The sequence below is a fragment of the Pristis pectinata genome, chromosome 8 (genome assembly GCF_009764475.1).
Source record: "Pristis pectinata isolate sPriPec2 chromosome 8, sPriPec2.1.pri, whole genome shotgun sequence".
Taxonomy (NCBI): Eukaryota; Metazoa; Chordata; class Chondrichthyes; order Rhinopristiformes; family Pristidae; genus Pristis; species Pristis pectinata.
The window spans coordinates 68294068-68319379 of NC_067412.1; the positions used below are offsets into that span (position 1 = coordinate 68294068).

A 25312-nucleotide genomic window follows, 5' to 3' on the forward strand; every position below is an offset into this window, starting at 1 on the left:
AAAAAAAATCTAATTTACATTTGAATGAATTCATATCAATCTACCATCTCCCCAGGGAGTTGTGCCCATAGGCAGACTATTTATTCATTGGAACAGGAGTAGCCTATTCAACCCATCAAGGTTGTTCCCCAAATCAGTTGAATCATGTGATTTGTACCTTAACCTTACCAAATTGTCTTGATGCCACAACTCTTGATATTCTTACCAAAGGAAAATATTTTGCTTACTGAAATATTGTTTTCCTGGATTAGGTCTGAATTTAGCCAAGCAAGAAACTTTGTCATCTGGACTGGACAAGGTGAAATAGCTGGTCATGGTCTACATATCTGATTAGGTTAGAATCCAAAATACAGCAATCATTTCACTCTTTTTTGTTCCTTATCAGTAAGGACATGCCCATTTTACTTCATGATTCTCATTCATCCTATCATTCTGTCCCCTCAAATTATTCTGGTTGCTGGTTCCTGTATTCTTTCAATAGCTGAAATATTTAAGTACAATGACAACCTACAATGGCTTTGTAGTGTTGTTGCTTATGAGGAATATCAGTTAATATCCTGTAATCAACAAGGAAAAGAAATTGTGAAACATCGGGCTCAGTTTGAAATCCCTAGTAAAGTTGGAAGCAAAGCATTTGGTCAGTTCATTTGGGACTCTTATCAGGGAGGCTGTACCAGTTTTATTAAAGGTTTGCTGGCTTCACAACTAAAGTCATCTGGAAATTTTGTTTGCTCCAAACTGGCAACAGGAATAATCCCAGGAGCAGAAATTCTGTTATGGGAAGTCAGGGAAGAGGGGCATTCCTGAGGTAAGGGGCCACAGTATTTCCTTGTTTGGCCAGATAAGCATGATCCATATAAGAAGCATGAAAAATATTTAAACTTGACGTGTCCAATATTTGCTCCACTTTCTAACAGATTTAGCTTGGTGGGGAAGCCATTACTCCACCCCATTCAAGTTAAAATGCCATATGGGCCCTGATGGTATCCAGAACTGATCTGCATAATTAGTTCAGGTTCCGTCAGCTTGGGGCAGAATTCTTGCCACTTACTGTTTAAAATTACAGTCAGCTAGTTTGATGCAGGAAGGAGGATAAGTTCCCCTCTTCATTTCAACTGCACAGTCACTCCCTGCTCCTCTCCAGTTTCTTCCAGGAAAAATTAAAATCAACTTTCCACTTTTCTACAGACACCAGGTGGGCAGTAATTAAAATAAAAATCCATTACAGAACAAGAGTATATAGAAGAAATCATTACTACAGCTCTACTTTAAAGAGTTAAAAGAAGTGTTGTCTTTTTTACACATGTATAATAGACAAATACATCTCCTTTTGAATCTTGTTTGACACAACCTTCTCTGCACCAATGTGCATTAGATAAATTGACTTGTTTTGTTTTCCTACCAGGATTCCACTAATATCACACAGCAGCTGGGTTCTTAATGCAAGCAAGCTACTTCCTGTTTGTAGGTATAGACAACTTTTTGTGGAAAAAATAAGTGACATGAAAATTTTGTACAAGTTCCTGACAAAGGTCCTTAATTTCAGCTGAATGGTCATGTCTTGGTAATAAGATTATTTAAACAAAAGTTACTTGGATGTTATTGTATGTGTTTCTCACTACCCCTTTTTTCCATAGTGAATAAATGGTAAATTTTAGTGAAGACTAACATACATAAATTCACTATCAGTAATATTTTAGGTGTCATAAATTTTCAGTCCCTTTAGTTCTGAAGAAAATATCTATTGTTTCTTCTCTGTTTCTTTTATTGTTTTTTTCATTGAAAGATTGAATGATCATACAGTGCCTAAATTTGTAAAAGACACATTTCATAGTGAAAGTGTTTGTCCATTGTCAGTAAAAATTCACCAATTAATTCAATTAACATTAGGTTAAATTAGGAACATTAAGTTCACTTGTTTGTATGATTGTATTTAATGATGGTGTCTTCTCTCCAATCTTTAGCTGATATTACTTGAAGGGACAGTTGCAGTGAGAGGCACATTTGCTTATGTAGCCCAACAGGCATGGCTTTTTAATGCATCTCTACGTGACAATATCTTATTTGGCAAAAGTTATGAAGAAGAAAAGTAAGAATTGTTTATGTTAATTATGTCTTCACTGGTGTTTTTTTAGAGAAACAATTCACAGGTGACTGAGGCTATTAACTATATCACCCAACCGCTAACATGAATCTAAAATCACTTTGCACTGATGCTACACCAGTAGTGTAAGTGAACCATAACTTGCATTTTAAAAACGCTGTATTAAATTCTGCTAAGTCTGTTTCAGGAATTAAATCAATTTCGTGAAACAGTGTCAATTTCACAATCTAAAGAGAGAGGAAATCAAATAGTTTATACTAATTCACCAGTCACAAATTTAGTAGCTAAGAAGATGAGCTGGCATTTTTCATAGTAAATAATTGTGCTGTTTTCTGCCTTCAATGAAAATGTAAGAAAGTTAGTAGTTGAAAATTGAAGTGGATTATATATATGGGAAACTTGTTTTAAACAATATTAAGGTTTGCTCATGTAAATTCATTCTTTGTTACCTGTGGGGACACACAAAATGTATGTAGCTTGTTCAAACAATGCCACATAGTTTAAGCTCCATCTTCAACTCATGGTCCTTATTGTTCAACTGTTTGTTTCTAGTGGCAAGCAGATTTTAGCATTCACAAGTCGACACCATGCCAGTCGCTATATTGTGCAGGGACTGTCCTCGAGCACTAGATAGATCAAAGTTGTTTCGTGGCCTGCATCTTGCTGCAGTCCAAGTCAACAGATGTCTGATAGACTATTTCATTTTTGCTAACTTGGCTCTTGACCTGCGGACTTGGATGCAAAGGCATATTTGTGCCTGCCAAAAGATACGTCCTTGCCATCCCATGGGAGCTGCTCAGCTACTTTGACACCCCAGTTGATTCCATTGCTAGGATTTAAAAGTCATGCGTGCCACATCTTTTCACCTGCAGTTGCAGACCTCATATTCATTAACTCTATGTTGTGAGGAAACTCCAAGAGGCGTTTTACTGCCACTGTGTGCCTGTGCACTGGGTGTCCAGTGTAGTTTATCTGCTACTTTGCTTTCTTTGCTTGCCATGGTTCTTTGGATGTCTGGCAAATATAACTATTTGTTGCTTGTCATAGCTTTGACTCTTTACAGCATCATTTAAATAGTGCATTGTTGGGCAGCCATAAAAGCAATGTGATGGTTTTACAGAAACCAACAATGAAAACTTCATGTTGTTGGATTTGCAAAGTTTAAATTTTCATTTCAAAATGAGAATATTGAAAATGGTGCTTAGGTGTTATAAAAATGAAAGTATGTTGGATCTGGCGTTCTAAGTAGTCCTAGAATAGTTTAAGTCACTTTAATTTATTGTTAACCATTCCATGGACAAACAAGAAAGAAAACTTTATTTTTTTTTACACTTTTTAGGTATAATAACGTATTGGAAGCTTGCTGTCTGTATCCTGACATAGAAATTTTACCTTCTGGAGACATGACTGAGGTATAAAGCCATATAAAGTTCTCTGACTGGACATACATGCTAGTTCAAAGCTTCCTCTGGTGTCAATGGAGAGATATACCAAAGGAAGTATAGGTCAGAGCCTGCAACATCCGAACACTTATTCTGTAACTTAAACTTCCTTTAAACTCAACTCTGCATATTTTGACGGCAGTTAGCAGGATCCTAAAATTTGACAGAATAGTCTACAAAAGCATTATATGGGATAACAAAATCAATTCTGACCTCTAGCTAATCTCCGTTTTAATTGTTCCATCATTGGCAGCAATAATTTCAGCTGCCATTGCGACAGTGCTCCCTAATTTCCTCCCTACCCAGTCTATCTCTCTACCTCTATATTATTCTTCAAAAATATCTGGTCTTGGTCTTTGACTATATTTTTGGTTGCGTGCCGAAATGTTATTTGTCTGTGTATCAAATTTTGCTTAATAGTGTTTCTGTGAAATATGTTGGGATGTTTTTACAATGTAAAAGGTTCGACATGAATGTAAGTTGTTGTTGTTGCATAATTTCAGCTCATTATCTTAGTTTTATAGAAAGAATTTACACACATTGTACTGCGGGACTGGTGCCTAACCCTGCCTACATACATCTGCAATGGGCCATTAATTGAATTACCATTAGCTGTGCAAAAGTCCTGACTAGGGATTTTCAGTAAATTACAAAACAAAAAAAAATCTTCTGTAGTAAAATACTTTGCTTAAGATTGAGAGGTTACAGAGGTCAACCTTAATGGAACAGCTGATACAAGGATTCCTTCCCTTTCTCTCTAACCCTCTATGCTATGAACTGAACCTTATGTTTATTTATGACTGTCCTGGCAATTAATCTGGTGACTATCCAGTAAAGTAAGATTTCTGGTAACTGGATAGGCCTCCCTGCAACATTTTTGGGGCTGAGAGGTCTCAACTTTAAGATAAAATCCTCCATGCCATAACTAGCTGTCCTTTAATCTAACATTGTGTTCGACTCTGCACTTCCCCCAACCCACCTCCACCTCAACTTGGCTCATGCAAACGGGTCTTAAATTTCTTCCCCTGACTTCACTGTGTCACTGCTTCGTTCAATCTTTACAATGTTACAAAGTCACAATTCTGAATTACACTACAGGTAGTCAGAGAAGGAAAGACTTGGTTAAACCAATGTCACAGTTATCTTTATGCATACACTGAGCCTTAGTTCTCTCAGGGCTGGGACACTACACTTTGGTCAATCTCTGGGTGTATGAGCCACAAACAGCCACATCAGAACTTCCTAGCCCCATTAATATGGATACAGTTTGCCACTCTTCTTGCAGGTATTGCTACAGCATCTTTAATGTAATATAATGTCCAAAGTGCTTTATGAAGGCAAAAGTAGCCAGGCAGGATCAATGGTTGAAAATAGGGTTGGAATAATGATTGAAGGCTAGATCATAGAAATGAATTTTAAGGAGTTGTTTCTAATATGCAACATGGCATGTAAAATAGATTTTTTAAACAATTTTTATGATTAAGAACCTGTAGTGTCAATTTTCATTAAGATGAAAATGATGAAAATTGGCAGAGTTGTGGATAGTGAGGAAAGTAGTCAAAAGATTCAGCAGGATATAGACCAGCTGGAAATGTGGGCAGAGAAATGGCAGATAAGGGGGAAAGTATGCAGTAAATGGCAGGACCCTTAGGAGCTTTGGAGTACAGAAGAATCTTGGGGTGCAGGTCCTTAGCTCCTTGAAAGTGGCAACACAAGTAGATAAGGTGGTAAAGAAGGTGTATAGTATGCTTGTCTTCATCAGTCAGGGTGTTGAGTATAAAAGTCGGGAATTCATTTTGCAACTGTATAAAACTTTGGTTAAGCCTCATTTGGAGTATTGTGTACAGTTCTGGTCATTGCATTACAGGAAGGATGTGGAGGCTTTGGAGAGAGTGCAGAAGAGGTTCATCAAGATGTTGCCTACATTAGAAGTTGGACAAACTTTAATTGTTTTCTCTGGAGCATTGGAGGCTGAGGGGCAACCTAATAGAAGTATATAAAATGATGAAAGGTATAGTCAGGATCTTTTTCTCAGGGTGGAAATGTCAAATACTAGAGAACATAGCTTTAAGAAGAGAGGGGGAAAATTTAAGAGAGATTTACAAGGCAAGTTTTTACACAGAGAGTGGTAGGTGCCCGAAACATGCTGCCAGGGGAAGTGGTAGAAGCAAATACAATAGCAATATTTAAGAGGCAGTTAGACAGGCACATGAACAGACCAGGAATTGAGGAATATAGACCATGTGCAGGCAGATGGGATTATTTTGAATTGACATCATGGTCGGCACAGACATTGTGGGCTGAAGAGCCTGTTCTAGTGCTATGCTATTCTGTTCTATTTTCTCTGTTCAGCCAAGGACAGGGTGGAATATAATTCTTTGGGAATGAAGTTTTGACAACCAGCAGGTTTTGGAGATTGTTAAGAATGTGAGATAACAGAGTATTGCGTGCAGGAAGGATGTACAGGGAGTGCAGTAAAGGTCCAGCAGACTGATTTCTGGGATGGTGAGGACTGTTATGTGAGGATAAATTAGGCTTGTATTCTCAAGAATGTAAAATAATGAGTGGAATTCTCATTGAGGTGTAAAAAGTTCTGATAGGGCTGAGCTAGCTATCCACAGGGAGGGTGTTTGCTGGAGAGTGGGGGTAGTGGTGTAGAACCAGCGATCAGTCTTAGGAAACAGGGTAAAACATTTTGATTTGAGATAAAGAGAAATTTCTTCTCTCAAAAGCTGGTGAACCTGTGAAATTCTCTGCTTCGGAAGGCTGTGGAGGCCAGATTGCCAAATGTATTTAAGAAGGGGATAGACATAAAAGGCATCAACTCAAAGATTGAGGAGACTGACTATATTATATGATCTTAACTTGACTTTATCCTATCTTTACTCACCTTTTGCAAACTCTGATAAGAGTCATAGAGTTAGAGTCTTACAGCATGGAAATGGGCTCTTTGGCCCAACTAGTCCATGCTGACCAAGAGTCTCATCTAAGCTAGTCCCATTTGCCCGTGTTTGGCCCATATCCCTCTAAATCTTTCCTATTCATGTACCTATCCAAGTACCTTTAGAATGTTGTTTATGTCCCTGCCTCAACCACTTCCTCTGGCAGCTCATTCCATATACTAACCACTCTCTGGGTGAAAAAGTTGCCCCTCAGATTCCTATTAGATCTCTCACCTTAAACCTATGCCCTTTAGTCCTTGATTCCACAACCCTGGGAAAAAATACTGTGTGCATTGACCCTACCTATGCCCCTTATGATTTTATACACCTCTATAAGATCGCCCTTCATTCTCCTACACTCCAATGAAAACAGTCCCATCCTGCTCAACCTCCCTCCAAAACTCAGTCCCTCAAGTCCCGGCAACATCCTCGTAAATCTCTTCTGCACCCTCTCCAGCTTAATGATATCTTTCCTGTAGCAAGGTGACCAAAACTGAACATAATAGACCAAATGTGGCCTGACCAACATCTTGTACATCTGAGTTTGTGAGTTTGGTGTTATGGTTTCCTTATCCTTTCTTCATGTATGATCTCAAACAATGAATGTTGTCAGTTGAGTCATGGGCAGGAGGTACAACTGAATTAGATTCTGCCTCTTTCAGTAACTCTAGAAATTTATTTACGAACAGGTGATCATTGGTCATCGATCAAGATTAGGAATCCTGGCTGAATTCCTTCACCTACTGTTCATTGTCAGGGACCCTGGTTCGCTGTAGAATGCCTTGAAGCACATTTCTCCTATTATACCTCTAAATATTGATAGTTAAATGTGCCAGATCAATGATGAAAGTAAACACAATCCTTTTTATAAAAATGGGTTTTGACCTCAGCCATACTTTAGTAGTTTCAGTAAGTCAGTCAAGTTATAGAGTTATGTTATGTAATTATGCAATGGGTACTCAAAGTTGTTATAAAAACCTGACAATTCCCATGAAATGGAACAATGAATTTACTTGTGAGATTTATGTCTGGTATTTGTAATTTATTTTTCACCTTTTGTAGCCTCAGTTGATGGAAGTCTACTTTAACTGCTTCATTTTATTAAAAAAATATTTTTGAGCCATGAATTTCATTGAATTCCTTTTATAATATAAAAGGACAGTTCAGTACTGTTAGGAACTCAAAGTGCTCACAGTTTTTTCAACTTTACAAGTTACTCTTGGATAGATATCCTTACGTTTACAAATCTTCACCATAGATTGGAGAACATGGTGCCAACCTTAGTGGAGGGCAGCGACAACGGATTAGTCTTGCACGTGCTCTATACAGCGATCAAAGTACTTTCCTCCTGGATGACCCACTGAGTGCAGTAGATGCCCATGTTGGAGCTCACATGTTTACAAATGCTATTAAGATAGGAATGAAAGGGAAAACAGTTCTCTTTGTCACTCATCAGCTTCAGGTAGGTACATTTTAATTAAATCTGAAAGTATATATTTCTGGTAAGATTTTGAAGAATAAATTAATTGTTAATTCTAACAATACCAATCAGAAATGTAATTTTCACTTTGATGTGACCATGGAATCATAGAGATTTACAGCACAGAAGGGAAGCCATTATGTCATTGTACTGTTGCTGGCTAAATAAGTATCTATCTAGGTTTATCCACTACTTGGCTCTCAGTCTTATGTCCCTGTAAGTTGCAGTTTTTCACTTTAAAAATTTAGCAGCTTTTCTCTTTATACTGTTCTCTGGGACCTAAGCTGATATTGTGATACACATGTTCTGTTTTCTGGAAGGCATTATTTTTACATGGTTTCACTCAGTTCTTGGATCCAAATTCAGGTATAAATTAAACTTGGATATTAATGAAGTAGTGAGAAGGTGGATGAAAAACTGCAATATAAACTGCAACTTTGATTCTTGTGTTTTTTCCTTTATAGTATCTGGTAGATTGTGATGAAGTGCTGTTCATGCGGGATGGATGTATTGCTGAACAAGGCACACATGAGGAGCTAATGGCGCTTAATGAAGACTATGCTGCGCTATTTAATAGCATGCAGCAAGCTGTAAGTGTAACATGGTGAGATGACATATAAACATGATAACAACATAGGAAAACGATGGTGGAGTAGAGTAATTCAGTCATCTACACTTTCTCTTTATTGTAGAATCACAGAATAGTACAGAACAGAAGATCTATAGATTTTGCACTTGTTCTTCCTAAGAACAATCCAGTTAGTTCCACCACTGCTCTGTATTCTCATATCCTTTTAATTTATTTCTCTATCAAGTAATTATCCAAAGTCCCTTTGAAGGCTGCTGTTGCATCTATATCCACCACTCCCTCAGGCAAAATATTTCAGATCCTAACTACCCATTGAGAGTTAAAGCTATTTCCTATTGTTGCTTCTGATTCTTTTGCAAATCATCAAGAACTGTGCCCCCTTGTTAATTAGTCTTAAGTGATTGGAAAGATTTAATTTGCTCTAACATAATTTTGAAATATCTCTATTCCAGCCACCTTTGGTCTATGAAGATCAACCCTGGCTTCTTCAGTCTGTCCACCTAATGTAAAACCCTTATCACTGAAACCATAGTAAATCTCCAATGACTCATTTCTAAATTTTTCACATTCCTCCTAAAGTGTGGTGCCCAAAACTGGAATTCATACTCCAGGGAGGACTGACCTCATATTAAATGTAAGTGCAGTATGATTTCCAGGCTTTTATATGGTGGCATCTATAATTCCCTGTCTGGATTCTATTTTTTAACTCTGCCCAATCAAAATTAATCCATTCACCTTCAAGAATTTATGTACAAACACTTTTGGGCTCGCTCTCCCTGAACCTCCTATAATATCATACCATATATCATGTATTATCAATCTTCATTCCTCTTGTCAATATCTGTCATCTAACATTTTTCTGTTTTTGAATTTCTTTTCCCATGTGTCCCTAACATCCTTGTCTGTATCCCTCTTTATCAATAATTTCCTCATTGTTCATTTCCAAATTTTGTGTTAACTGCAGATTTCAAACAAATGCTGTTTATCAAAATAATGGTCCCTGTGTTGAACCTTGGAGAATTTCACTGTACAGCTCCCTCCAGTTTGAAAACATTCTTTCGCTACTCCTCTGTATCTATTCCTTAGCCAAGTTTTATTCATTCTACTTCTATCCAATTTATCCCACAGACTACAATTTTGCTAACGATCCTGGCACCTGGCACTTTATTAACAGTCTTTTGGAAGTTCTTGTATGTAGCATCAACTGCCCTATCATTATCCACTCTCTCTATTAATCCATCAAGAATTTGATTAAACAAAGCTGGATCTCCTTTTCATATGACTGTTAATTTTCTCCTGGATTTTTGTTTCCAAAAACTTCTCCAATGCAGGTATTAAATTGTATGGCCCGTCATTGCCAAGTTTATTTTCCTTTTTGAAAAAAATATATAACATTTGAAGTCCTCCATTCTTTGGCAACATTTTACTATCTGAAGACCACTGGAAGATTGTAGATAGCACTTCACTTTCTTCAGGATTTTATGATGTGTCCCTTCTGTACCCTTCTGACTTATCTGCATAAAGTTCCAATGACCTTTCTTGTACCATGTTATCTCTGTTTATCTCAGCCAGTTTCACATAAAACCCTTTGGAAACCATACCCTTGGTAGAAATTTATATGCAAGCATCATGAAAAACATCTAGAAACTGGTTAATTATCCTTATAGTTTACCCTTTCCTTGTGAATTTTCTATCCTTTTGTGGAGATGATGATAAGTTACTGCCTGGTTATTCACTCAAGTAGCTATCTCATCATAGTGAGCACCATAGTAATCTTTATTTAGTATGCATATGCATATTTTAAAAGTCATTGCACAATGATCATGAATAGAAGCTGTGAGTTCCTTTCCTCTTCCTGCCCCGAGGAATAGCTTCAACCACAGTGGAGATCAGCTTACTCAGAACAGACTGACATTTGAAACAGGGACCTTCCTGATCTGCATGAGACGAATGCTCACTGGAGGAATTAATTGGAGCCATTGTGGAATCCCAATTTATCTTCAACAATTTCTAATTCATGTGCACATGATGTGGTTAAGAATTTTATAGTGAAACTCTGTGTTGGATATGCCCATGTGCCTGCCTGTACTTCCATTATGATATTGATGAAATGGGCAGTTTAGCAGATTTGGTAGCAGAACAGAAATATCTGGATTGATCTCTCAGTATCCACAATTTTGATAACTAAGGGTGCCTGGGAATTAAATGGGTATCCTCATTGACTTGCCTTCCAACAAATAAACCGTGTTATACTTATTTTTAGTCTTGTTTTTAATATGATAAAAATGCAAAGTTAGGCAAAACCAAGTCCAGCGGTACATTGAAACAATCCAAATGTACAATAGCTGCATTAATTGGAAATACGTTGAACCTCATGCAATTGAATGATACAGACATTTGATGCCTTTACATTCAAGGAAGTGTTTGTAAATTATTACAAAGTCAGGTGAATATGGGAATAAAGCACCAAAAAAAATTTCAATTTACATTATTGTTGAACTGTGATAGCGGGTATTGATCCAAAGCTCTGCTGAATACACAGGCTTCAAGAGATTGGAGATAATTGCTGCCTACAAATTGGAAAACTTACTTGAAACCTCCAAAAGCTTTCAGAAGTTTTACTTTTCATTTGATATTAAAAGCAGTAATCCAATTGATGACTTGGCTTGAGAGTTATGCTGTTACTTTTGCTTAGCTCTAGAATAACTTTGTCAAGGCATGATTCAGTTGGATATGGCAATAGCAGCCTGATCTGCAGTAATAACTTGTGGGTACTCTCAATCAAAGTGAGACATAGCAATTAGAGCAAAAGTCATCCATCTGTATGAAAGAATATTATCCTAGGTTTGTAATGTTGGTATATTCAATGTCTAACAGTTTAGTGGGGGAAAAAAGCTATCATTGACATGCAGAATGCTCAAGAAAATGCATCTGTGAGTTCTTATATGAAAGAAAGCCATAGGGCACCAGAAATTTTACGTAAGACTTGCTGCACTTAAATTTTTAGATGTAAATTTTTAGACAACTCAGAAATCACATTAATGGAAAAAACTCGGTCTTCAGTCATTTAAGTAAGGCAGAGGATGTTAATGAATGGTTTTGATGGAAATTTTGTTGAAACCTCAGAAGTTTGAGGCACATATCCCTTATGATTGATATTCTTCAATATAATGGAGTGCAAGTTGCTATTTCAATGTGCTTTTTGCCATCATTGTGCAGAGACCACAAAGAAGTTTAAGCCTTTAATGTGTAAAATAATCGACACCGTTGTTTTATATTAATTTTCAGAATCTTATTCAGAAAAACCTAAGAAACACTGTCAAAAAACCTGGAAATAAACTTGGAAATCTACTTTCTATGAGCAAGTCAGTGTCCATTGTCCATGAAAAGAAGAAGGAAGGTATGAGTGAAAACAACTTCTGTACCTGAAAAAATATTCTTCAATATAATAGCATCTATAGAATTAACTAGATATTTTCAGTAGCTTGTTAAGTCCTTTTTTTTAAGAACACCATGCAATTCAGATTTATTTTCAATGGAAATAAAACACTGAAGTTAATTAATGATTAACGAGAAATTTAACCTCAAAATGAGATCATGTAATGTTTATTTCTGTGTGACACAGTGAAAATGGATTTACCATGGGATGAAATCTGGTAATGTCCATTTCGGAGTAATCTTATTTCACCACATGCATCCCACCACCAGTTGCATTTGCATGCCTGACATGATTTCCATGCTAGATGTGCATCATTTTCTATGCAATATTCATTTTAGAGCATTCCAGCCCCTGTCTGTAAGGAATTTGTACGTTCTCCCCGTGACTGCGTGAGTTTTCCTCTGGGTGCTCCGGTTTCCTCCCACATTCCAAAGACGCACAGGTTAGGAAGTTGTGGCCATACTATGTTGGCTACGGAAGTGTGGTGACACTTGCGGGCTGCCCCCAGAATATTCGACGCAAAGATGCATTTCACTGTGTGTTTCGAAGTACATGTGACTAATAAAGAAATCTTATCTTGTATCTAAGAGGTAACCATTGTTGGACACTCACAAGACTAATATGTCTTCACAGAGCAGCAATAGCCTGGGATTCTTAGGTTAGGACCATAGTTACCTAATATCTTTCAGGACAGCTCCACTATCACCTCCTGCCACCTATCACTCACCACCAGTCTCGCCATCTACCCTCCAATTGGCCCAGGTCACTGATCTCCAGTGATCCCAGAGGCACCTCGTCTCCACACCCACCTCCCTTCCAGCTTCTTTCCTGATCGTAGTCCCAGGCCCTGATCCTGTTCACCAATTTCCATTCCCCCAACTGACGCAGCCATCCACCTAATCAAAACTCAAACCCCTTCCCAACCTGCCTTTTCAAATGGAAACTGACACAATTCCAGGAGATTGGGTCCTCTTTCCCCTACCCACCAAATCTAGTCTCAGTCACCAGTGGAACATATTCACTTGCAAAAATGTGCATTGTATTGCCCATTCATTGATGTCAGCAGCAAGTGGTGGGGCCCAGACCAAAACCGTCCTTGCATATCCGTAAATGTGTTGAACTGGTTGTAACAAGTTATACATATACAGTAACAAACTAATACAGGTTTTTAAATAAGTTATATCTTTGACGATATAACTGCTTCTAAACTCGGGAAGATTTTAACTAGATATCTAGTTGATATTCTAGTTAGAGACCATAAACAGTCGGTAGGGGTGGGGAAGTTTACCAGGTGGCAGGGCACAGGATGTGGAATGAAGCTGAGTTAAGTTTTATCTTTAGGCGACTGTTCACGTTAGCATGCCATGAATGGGGAATGATTTAGATGAATTAGATTTAGAAGTAAAAGCTTTGTGTAGTTAGTGCAACCTGCAGTTCAGATTTAGGATGAGACTGGCCTATGTATTTTGTGTAAGTGCAGCATTGAAGGCTGGTGGTTCAAGGCAAGGCTGGGTCTAAAGTCGCATGTGTACCCAAGTTGAGGTGTCATAAACCAACCAATGCAGAGTAGTGGACTCACTGAGAGTAGGAAAATCAGGTGGTATAAAAGAGTTTGCAATGACATGTTGGGATTAGTTTTTCAATGACGGGAGCAATGTTGTCAAGAAAAATGATCAGGAAACAGGTTCTGATAAAAAGAGGGCCAATAATGATTGATGTGGTAATTATATAGTTCCTGCAGTTCATAGTGCTAGAAATGCATGGATAAATTCAAGGTGAAAAGAAGACATGTCAAAATTTCATTTATTTGTCTTTGACTAAAATAATATTGTATTTTCTCTTTTATGATGTTAGAACTCTGCTAACGTCAGAATAAAAGCCAAACAGGGACTAATTTAATTTTTGTGAGTGGAGAATGATGGATATCAACTTTACACCCCAAAAAGAAAAGAAAATCAAGCTGGACATAAAATGGTTGGCTGACTTTCATTGCCTGTTTTCCATCTGGAAATAAATATTGAAATTAGCCACTAAAGGTTTCAGTGGGCCATGTGCCTTTGATGGCCTAGATGGGCTATCTCTGCTTAAAATATTCCACAATTAAGGAACTCTGTGGCAGAGTGCATTTTGCAAGCCGGTTCTGTATTATGAAGACGTAGTACTTTCCACAGTTTACCCATGTGACAACATTGAACAACCAATGTCATTTCAAGTCAACTTGGAGAGATAGTTGCAGAAACACTTGGCTACTTTACAAATCAAGTTTCTGACCTTTCAAACATTCCCTGATTTGTTTATAAATGTAATAAAGCACAACATTAGGTGTTCTCTACATGAAGATATTTTAGTAAGTTCTTTCTCATCAGGTCGAGGATATGGAACTGTAGTGATTCGCAAGGTGGTGTCAGAGGGAGATTTCATGTACCAGGTTAGGGTTTATGGAAGCAGGTCATATAACAAACAGCAAGGGAGTGATGCAAGAGTGAGTGAGTCTGTGCAGAGTTTACCAGCGATGTCCAATCAGAGTCCTGTGGATTCCAGCAAAGCATATCAAGCAATGGACCCAGACAAGAATGGAGGCAAGTAACTATAGATTCATAAATAAAGACCTTGAGAATTTTTAGCAAAATGTAAAAATGATTTGGTTTAACAAACCTGAATTTTTAATAGCTCATAATGCCACTTACAATGATCTTTCAATATCTTCCCTCAGTAAGTAGAATAATTGCATCTCAAATCAGTTTAAACATTTATTATCCGTGGCCTTCCCTTGTGGTAGGTTTCACACATCTGTTATCCTATATGCAAAAAAAAGTCTGACCTAAGTTACCTTTCCTTTCATTAACATGCTCTTTAATATACAAACAAATTTCTGTGATATCTTGTGTAAATTAATTTCTTAATTTCAGTTAACTCAAGCCATTGTTGGGCACTCCTGGGGCAATTAGGTCTTCACATAGCAACAATGGTCTGGGACCCCATTCAGGTTAGGTCCATACTCACCTAATATCTTACAGCATAGCTTCACCACCAGAAATAAACTCAGTGGCTAGGAATTCTGTTGTATAACATAGCATTTATATGAACCAGGTTTTTGAAATAGATGTGGGTCCCAAGTGATTCTTCAATTGCTTGTTTCCCCCTAACACAGGCAACAAATTTTGTGTGAGACACAATCAGCAACAGCAGGCAGCGATGATGTGTGCACATAATGTGTTTCTGTAAATTGGAGTCTGTTCCTCCATGCACATAATGTGCAAATACATGGAGACCAGTGGACGTAGTAAACTATTGTTTTTGTCCAGTGGTAAATTCCTCTTTCATTATAGTTGAGTTATTTAGCTCCATCTCAAAGAACTTCCTCACAAGTTATTATCAATTCAAGTGCATTGCCCAGTGCCATATGATAAACATTGCATGCATTTTTCACAGTAATATTACACAAAAAAACATTAGTTAAATGGCCTGTCAGGTTGTCATTTGGTGATACTTATTGTGGATACAAAAATAAACCCTACATACCATGTCTATCCAACCAAGCATACAAAACCATGCTTGAAAGGAAGGTGCATCCAAATATACTACACTCCCTTAGTTCTGAACTGAAGTATCAGCCATTATAAGCTCAAGACTGAGGACAGGAATGTTCACAAATAATCCAAATGCAATATAAAATGTGTAGGATAGTATTGAACAATTCAAAACCAGAAGGACATTTTTTATTGCAAATTGTTGCTTGATTTACTAATCTGAGCCAGGATGCTTACATGTCAATTACACTTGACCAAAACAACCCTGAGCAAAGAAAGAACAAAAACAGAAAACGGTAGAAAGACTCAGCAGGTCAGGCAGCACCTGTGGAAAGAGAAACTGCAACCCTTTGTCAGAACAGCAGAACTGTTTCTCTTTCCAGATTTCCTTTCAGATTTTCAGCATCTGCAGTTTTTTTTGATTTTCTTGAGCAAAGAAGGATCAGGATATCGATTGGCAAATGTTGGAAAATATTCACAAATGGATATTGACTAGACAAAGGGTCAGATTTGATGTGAAGACCGCACAATTTGACAGTGATTGTTAAAGTTACGTGTGAACAATGGCCTCTCTGATAGACTGCCACTAACTGTCCAACCAGTAAACAATGAGTTAACATTTTCAGAAAATAATATTGACTTAAATCACTGGACAGTGGATAAATTGTGCTCAATAGCAAAGTCTACAAAAATTGTTGATTCTGTGCGATATAAACCCTTGTTAAGAGATAGAATTGCAGACAGAAGTCCCAGATCAGGGCTGGAATGTTATATCCCTTACAGCTCTGTCATGAGTACAAATCCACTTCTATTGCCAATTTAGTTTTTACATTATAGTTCCTTTACTGATGGTAGTCTAATGTGTTTTGTATTAACTATCATTCCTTCTACTAGTAAGCATGAATCTTACAGAAAATGTGAACAAAGCTGAAATGAGAAAAGAAGTGGTGGTCAGTCTAGTAACAGAACAAGAAAAGAGCATGAAAGAACAAGTAATGGACATCAGGCAGGTAGACGTTGAAGAGAAACCAGAAGTGATGGTGAATGCTAAGAAGTCTGCAGCATTTCGATGGAAGCCTGTTATTGTCCAAATGCATGATGAGGACAGCATTGAATGGAGTGAGGGTGATTTAAGTTATTTGTTTAGGACAAAACCCAGAGATCTGGAGCCCAGAGTAGAGATGGTAAAAGATTTCAACAGTGAGAAGGAGCTTGATGAAGAGGTGAATGGCGAAACATCAGATGATTTAATTAGTCGGGATTTTTTTCCAGAAGAAGAAACGCAGAAGGGCAAGTGAAACAGTAATGTGACTTCTATTATAAAGTCTGCTTTCTCTTTATTGAGCACTGCAGACTCCTTTGCAAGGCTGTCTAATAAGTTATGATCTTCAGGGAACACTCACTGGATAAAGGGTTATATAAATCTCCACTAAATAAAAACAATGCTTGTAGACTCTATATTGCATTGCCTGAAATATAACCATTAATTATGATGTCTTCATTGATAACTCAATGGTGTCTCCTGTTGAGAAATCACTTTTGGGATGGTTCTCCTCAGACAGCCTTGTAAAGGAGGTCTGCCACCTGCTTAGTGTGATTAAGTTATCTCAAGCACTCCAACAGAACCTCTCATATTAATCAATACAAAGTACATTAAGGAACCTTTTGTTTTGTAGACTCTGTCCTTGGCAGGCTAATGGGTGTTAACTGTAAAAGGAAATATTTCTGTTTTGATAGCAATGACCATCACTATTAAAAGCAGAGACTGAATATAAACTTCTTAACTGATACAAAACGTAAAACCTTATTTTATCATGGTGGAATTCTGAAGTGAAGGATGGTACTACTGGATGAGAAAATGTTGATATCAAGAAACTGAAATTTTGTGGAACATTATGAAAATTGCTTGTATTTTAAATATTGTGTTCCTACACCAAAACAATACATTGTAGCTTTAGGGCTTATAGGATAGTATTTAATATAAAATCTATTAAAATACAAAACATGCGGCAACAGACCAAATTCATTATGACATAGATCTTTGACAGTAGTGCAAACCTAGCAATAATGAATCACAGCCCATTTCCTTTCCCAGATAATTTTATTTTCTATCAACTTCAGATGTACTGCCAAATATTTTCTGCATATTTCACACTATCTTTGAAGATGAATTCCATCCCCAATGTAGTTTATCCTCATTAATGTTAACACAATAAAAGGGTGTTGCAGCAAAATCCATCTCACTTGGCAGGGCAACAATTCCTTCTCAGTGATCAATTTAAAGTGCCAAACTTGTAATAAGGAAGGATGACAGTTCGAAACTACAGCATCATCCTAGAGTGAATTATTTTTGTTAAAGGCACAATCACTTTAAAAGGAGCCAAAGCACGTAGAACACCGTTTCAGAAACACTGCCACTGAAAAGTCTTGCAATACAAGCCTCAAAGTTATTCACAATTAACTGGGTCCTATATTGCTTCTTCTGTGTTGATTCAGTGCAGGGGTGTCATTTCACATCTTGCATAAGTTGCTAGTCTCTAAAGTATGCCATTCTCTCTACAAATGTCATATTTTTCATTCTCCAGTGTCTTGCCCTGTTGATACTGAAATAAATATGCAGTTTCTTTTAAAGCAAGTTAAGTGATATTTTCTGTCATTTTAACATTTTATTAAGGAACTCCATTGATGCAAAAAGAGAGATTACACAGCAATTTCTTTTTCCAGTGTTCTATTTACTTCCTATTGCAATTACCTAATTTAGTGTGGATGCAAGTTCTTTCTCAGTATATGGGGCAGGGAGTTGGAATGGTGCTGTTATGAGATCAAGAAACCTGGAAAAACTGACTTCCCAGAATTTTTTTTCCCTGTGACTGAAGGCCTTTCAAGAAGGAAGCCTATTTTACTAGACTGAAAACTACCAGGACAATGGAAATTAGAGGATAACAGTGATTGCTGTGGGGTTCCTGTTCATGGTGGTGAGGACCCAAATTACAGAAAGGGAGCCTTAACTGTGGTGAGGAAGATTTCCTGATTTCGGGAGCGTCCTTTGTTGTCCGGGTGGAGCAGATGATAGTTAGGTGGAGTGCAGAGTGGGTGGAAGGAGTCCAGTGATGATCAGAGGAAGTAGGTGCCAGTGGGGGAGATCCTGATTGCAGGAACCTGAAGTGCATTTGGTGGCCAAGTGGTAGTTGATAAGCTAGGATGTCAAATGGTGGCTGATGGAGCAGATGTTTCACAGTTGGAGGGAAGGGTTTGAGGCTTAGATTGTTATGCCTGAAAGAAATGCACTTTTTCCTCTTAGGTCATAAGCAGGTCTAAAATGCATAAATTCATACCTTACCATCTCTCCTTTCAGCTCCCAGGTTTTCCAAGGCACCCCATCACTGATGCACTCTTTTTATGTTCAGTCATATGGTTTTGGGTTGTGGTCACAGATAATTAAATCTTATCTGTTTACCAACAGGATCACAGCATCTAGCATTGAAGTTGTACAAATTCTTTCCCACAGTTATCTTCCCTGAAATCAGCACTGTGTTCTTTGCCACTCTAAACTGGCCCAGTGTTAAGCGACTGGTAGAATTTGGAGGGAGTTGATAAGAATGTGGGGAGAATAAATTGGAATTAGTATAGGATGAGTGTAAATGGGTGTTTGATGGCTGGTGCAGATTTGGTGGGCTGAAAAGCCTGTTTCTTTGTGTGTGACTCTATGACTCTTTTCCTTTCTTCTTCTAAAAGCTCCTAATTCTTTTCTTTCTTATGAATTTATTATTAAAGTCTATAGTTACTAATACTTCCCTCACTTCTCTTTCAGTGACTACACTCAATTCAAAATGGACACGACTCGTCTCAAATTCCAAACAAAAAATTTCCAAAAAAATCTCCAGTTTCTGGAACTTTATTGATTTCTTATTAATTCTTTACATTGTTGATCGTTTGGACTGCATCAGTAACTAATGTGTTTCATCTGAAAATCTTTAATGAAAAGCACACTTCTATTGTAGTTTTGCTTTATTTGATGATTGGGGTGTCAAATTCTGACAATTTAATATGTCTATCTGTTGATCATTGAAGCATATTGTAATCTGCAAAGTATTTCTACATTCCAAATGGTTTGCCTCAGGCATCTACTTGTCCAAATATAGTTTACTCAAAGTTAATTGCACCTTTCATCGCAATGAAATGCATTAATGCAGTGTTACATAAGGGTAAAGTTTTGTTAACAAGAAGTACCGTGCTGATACTCAGTTTCTTTTGCTACCAGACCAGCTTATGCAAGCAGAGGAAAAAGCTGGTGGTTCTGTTTCTTGGTCAACTTATGGAATTTACATCAAAGCTGCAGGAGGTACATTCATCTTCCTTCTGAACATTCTTCTGTTCCTACTGACCGCTGGCAGCATAGCTTTCAGTAACTGGTGGCTCAGCTACTGGATTAAACAGGGCAGTGGGGTGAGTTATTTTATTGTGTGGTAACACGGTGTGTGCAGAAATGAATATAGATGTCTCAACTGATTTAAACTTGCAGGTGGAATAACTTTATTATATCTAACCTGGTTTAAAAGTTTCCATATTACTATTCCTTGAAATTTGCATATTACTGCACTTCCATGCATTCAGTGTCATTAACTTACTTGTAATTTGTAAGTTAAAAATAAACTGATACAAGCAGCAAATCCTATATCACGAACTAGAACTTAAAACTCTATGTTACGTTATGCTTTCAGACTAAACAGTACTACAATACTTTAAAAAAAAAGCAATTAAGGGTTGCATGCATATCGTACACAACTGAGAATATCTCAGTGATTTGAGAAAAGCAGCATTATTGGCCTCAGCACATTATTGTGATTTGAGATTGTTTGAATGTTATTTTTCAGAATACTGCAGTGACTAAGGGTAATGTGACCTACATCAGCAATAGCATGAGAGACCATCCAAATCGGAACTTTTACACTTGGGTTTACGCTTCATCCATGTTGGCTGTACTCCTCTTCAAGGCATTACGTGGATACATATTTGTTAAGGTGCTGAATTGATTTATTTGTAAAAACTAATCACCTCCTTTCAATTATAACTGATACATCAGTATCAATTCATAACATATGTTATGTTTCATATTATTCATAACAGAATAAAGGAGGTGATGAATTAATGACTGTTACAAGCTCCTTGGTAACAAAAACAATTTCTAGGTTTTGCAGGATATTTGTTGAAGCACTATAAGCACAATAAATGCTTATTTTAATTTCAATGCTAAGTATCACTGCAGATGTGTTACCTCATCCTTAGATTGTCTATTTTCTTAGCTACGTCTAGACAATAAAGGGGAACTTTTGAGGCTTCCCCTCCAGTAAGTGCAAAGCAGTATCATCACAGAAATAGTGGTGAGTTTGTTATTTCCTCATTCTTAACGTTGCTCTGATTGCTGCAGTCTTACTCTGGGCCCCAATGCTGGGCAGCTGATGCTATTAAATCATCCCATCACATTGCATCAATATCTACAGGCCCTTCTCAGTGTGCATGAACCTACATTTCTATATCTCATCTCAACCAAAACAGTCCATCCCATCACTTAAACATTAGTGGTAAATTCATGAAGCAATTCAAGAAAGGACTGTAAGTGATAAGCTTACAGTCCTTTCAAATCCTCATAAGATATGACTGACTGCTTTTACCATGCCTGAGTTGGTAAGATCAATAAACATGCTGTAGTATTAAGTAGTCTCTGGAAGTGAATGAGTAATGACGGGAGGGCCAAGAGTGTTATGGCATTGGCTCCCACTGCCAACATGACTTCAAGCCACTCCTCTTTGATAACTTCCTCACCTAGAGGAAGTTATCAAAGTCTGTGGTAGGGAAGCTATTAGAGAGGATACTGAGGGATATGATTTATGCACATTTGGAAAGGCATGACCTGCCTAGAGACAATCAGCATAGCTTTGTGCAGGGCGGGTCACATCTTACAACCTTGACTGAGTTTTTTGAGGAGATGACAAAGGAGCTTGATGAGGGCAAGGCAGTGGATATCATCTACATGAACTTTAGTAAGGCATTTGGCAAGGTCCCTCATGGTAGGTTGATTTATAAGATAAAGATGCATGGGATCCAGGGTAAATTGCAAGTTTGATATGGAACTGGCTTGCCCATAGAGAGTAGGGGTGGAAGGCTGTTATTCTGGCTGGAGGTCCATGGTCAGTGATGTTCTGCAAGGATCGGTGCTAGGACCTCTGTTGTTTATGATGTATATCAATGATTTGGTTGAAAATGTAGATGGATCAATTAGCAAATTTGCAGATGACACCAAAGATTGGTGGGGCTGCAGATGGTGTAAAAGACTATCAGAGAATACAGTGGGATATAGATCAGTTACAGACAGAGAAGTGGCAGATGGAGTTTAATCCAAGTGTGAGGTGTTGTACGTCAGGAAGTCAAATGAAAGAATAAAGTATACAGTTGATGATAGTTCCCTTAATAACACTGAGGTACAGAGGGATCTTGGAGTCCAGGTCCATAGTTCACTGGAAGCGGCTATGCAAGTGGATAGGGTGGTAAAGAAGGCGTATTGGCATGCTTGCCTTCATTGGTAGGGATGTTGAGTATAAGAGTAAGGAAGTCATGCTGCAGCTCTATAAAACTTTAGTTAGACCGTACTTGGAGTATTGCGTGCAGTTCTGGTCGCCCCATTATGGGAAGGATATGGAGATTCTGGAAAAGGTGCAGAAGAGGTTTACCTGGATGCTGCCTGGATTACAGGGTATGAGCTATGAAGACGGGTTGGAGAAGCTTGGGTTGTTCTCCTTAGAGCGTCAGAGGCTGAGGGGAGACCTGATAGAGGTTTTTAAAATTATGAGAGGCCTAGATAGGGTAGACAGTCAGAATCTGTTCCCTAGGGTAGAAATCTCAAACACCGGAGGACATTCTTCTTTAGGTTAGAAGAGCGGTGTTTAAAGGCGACGTGAGGGGCAAGTTTTTTTATGCAGAGAGTGGTAGGTGCGTGAAATGGGTTAGCAGGGGTAGTAGTGGAATCCGGCAGTTTGGTGGAGTTTAAGAGGCTTTTAGATAGACACATGAATATGAAAGGAATGGAGGGATATGAATGATAAACAGGAGGAGGACAATCGGCATCAAGATCGGCACAACATCATGGGCCGAATGACCTCTCCAGTTCTGTACTGTTCTATATTCTATATATCAACTGATGTGCTCTGAGAAGGGTTTGTAGACACTGAATTGTTTCTAATAGAGAGGGAGATAATGAAGATAACTCTATCCAAGGAATATAAAAAGATTTCTGATGCCAAATTAGCACATATGACTCATAACTGCATTTAGTTTTTGTGCTACTTGCTCCCCTTTCTGATCTCTCTGCTATTGTGCTCACAGTTTGAATCAGTAGAACTCCTGTGGCTGACAAGTGAAAATTCGAGGGCTATGCATTCTGCACCTGAACTTTCAAGCATTTCACATCTCTTAATCCTGTTTCCTAGAACAAAGACAGTTGCTGATGATGTCTTGCCTTTTACACATTCATAGGGATGTGCTTAATTAAATTATGCTTATTCTAGGAGTCATTGGGATCAACGGCAGACCATTTCAACAGGTAAAAACCCTACCCTATACACTTATGGTTAATTACAATCAGAGGACAAACTTGATTAGACCTTATAAACATTGGGCTAGCAATATCCAATTTATGAATCCAATACACAAATATTTTCAATAACTTAATTAACTTATAGTGATAGGGATAGTGAGCATATTTCAGCAATGAAAATTAAAAATATCAGATTTACTGCAATATATATATTTTTAAGCCTCCAGTAATTTTGTTTTGTCTATTTGAACAGTGTACACTCAGGCTTCCTCCAAGCTGCATGATGCTTTATTTAAAAAGATTCTTAAGAGTCCAATGAAATTTTTTGACACCACACCTTTGGGCCGCATTCTGAATCGGTTTGCAAAGGATATGGATGAAGGTAAGACCTGGTTTTGAAATGTTTTAAACAGGTACACATAATATATTTGATCTCATTATTGTGTTGTAATTTTAACATATTGCCCAGCACAGCTCAAATGTGCATTATATTAACTTTCCAACTGGTGGTTCTATTTGTCATTTGTTAAGCTAACAGTAAGGGAAGGCTGGCCTTCCTCAAATATAGAGGAGAGAGAGTAGTAAAATTACTTACCACAATTATAACCTCAAATAGCTCACAGGGAACAGTTATATGGCCACTCCTGCACAGGCATGAGATGCTTTTCGGCGTCAAACTTTAACTAACATTTAAATATATGAAAACAACCCAACAAAGCCGAGTCTTGTAAAACCTGGAGTCCATGGTTGTTGGTATATTATTATACAGAGAGTATGTTAGAATAGGTGATAAATTAATTTTAAAATCAGAACTGCTATTTTCATTGGTAGAAATCACTGATGCAGTCAAACCACTATATGCTTGTTTATTTCATGAGTTCCTTTACATTGATCTTACTTGAGAAGTGCAAAAATGTTTTTATTCTATGACTATTGGATCTTCTGAAAATAATGCTGTGTTAAATGGGCCAAATCATACTGGATTGAACCTGCCACAGGATTTGTAAATAGTTTATATGAATTTAAATAAATTGGTAAGATTAAAAATTGGTTAAACTGTTGTTAATTGATTAAACACAAAGTGAAATGAAGAAAAATAAAATAAATTAAACTGATTTTATCTTTTTAATGAAGCTTGTTGTTAAGGCCAGCAGCAACAGAGCAGAAGCTCAGATGCACTGACATCTGATCTCCTGTGTATTTTTGACTTCCACTGAATTATACGCAAAAACCAAAGATGTGCTGAACATCGGAGAGTGAGCAAGCACTGGTTTGAGGTCTCTAAGCAAAATGAAAAGGATTTTCTATCTGCAAAATGTAGCTGATTTTACTAAATTTAGATTAATCACACACTATTGTCTTATTGTACACCTATTATGCACTTCATTTGTGTTATAGTTATAAAATTGACTTCCTCACCATGGAAGTCAAAACCTGAAGGTATTGGGTTGAATGCTAATGTCAGTTTTCTTTCCAATTTAACTCACCTCAACAAGTGACGAACAACATTTCCTTTGCAGGAGAACTAATGATAGTGATGAAATGTGAGAATAGTTGGGTAAACAAACCTGGACTTGTGTAGAATTTAGAGATTCCTCTGTCAAACACCATTTGATACTTTTTTATTTTGGGGCTGAACTGGAAGAGAACAATACTGTGTCAGATTCCTGCCGACTGCTTTGACGTACAACATACTTTGTAACCCCTATATAAAAGACAGTTGCCAATTAGTTTTCCCTGGGTGTACTTCATTATCCAAAATATTCGCACGTCATGTCACATCATTTATCAATTAATGCTGATAGATCCTCAGTCTGTGTTCTTCAATTCCTCTGTATCTCTTCTCTGTGTAATTGACGTATATTTGTTGAGAATGAGCATACCTATCATTGTGCATTTATTTCATAAGGGAAAATTCTCATTGCTAAATATCCTACATATTCTGTTTTCAGTGGATGTGCGGCTGACCACTCAGTCTGAAATGTTAATACAGAATATTATTCTTATATTGTTCTGTCTTGGCGTCGTCAGTGCAGTTTTCCCGTGGTTTCTTATTTCAGTATTACCCCTCTGCATTATCTTCATGATTGTTAACAGGATTTCAAGGTAATGTTACCTTAACTTATTTTCCTATGTAAATAAATCTATTAATGCAGAACATAGATCGCTCTGTTTGAGAAGTTATGCGGCTGATT

The 25312-nt window shown here is 37.5% G+C and overlaps 1 protein-coding gene across 1 annotated transcript in view; it reads left to right on the forward strand.

Moving 5' to 3' along the window:
- Nucleotides 1-25312, forward strand: part of LOC127573801 (ATP-binding cassette sub-family C member 5-like) — a 91443-nt gene that overhangs the window by 42485 nt on the left and 23646 nt on the right. The window contains 10 exon segments of the mRNA XM_052022306.1: nucleotides 1965-2089; nucleotides 3444-3516; nucleotides 7747-7950; nucleotides 8433-8558; nucleotides 11846-11957; nucleotides 19788-19972; nucleotides 20401-20547; nucleotides 21633-21644; nucleotides 23382-23499; nucleotides 25070-25223. Of these exon segments, the coding sequence (XP_051878266.1) occupies nucleotides 1965-2089; nucleotides 3444-3516; nucleotides 7747-7950; nucleotides 8433-8558; nucleotides 11846-11957; nucleotides 19788-19972; nucleotides 20401-20547; nucleotides 21633-21644; nucleotides 23382-23499; nucleotides 25070-25223 (1256 nt within the window).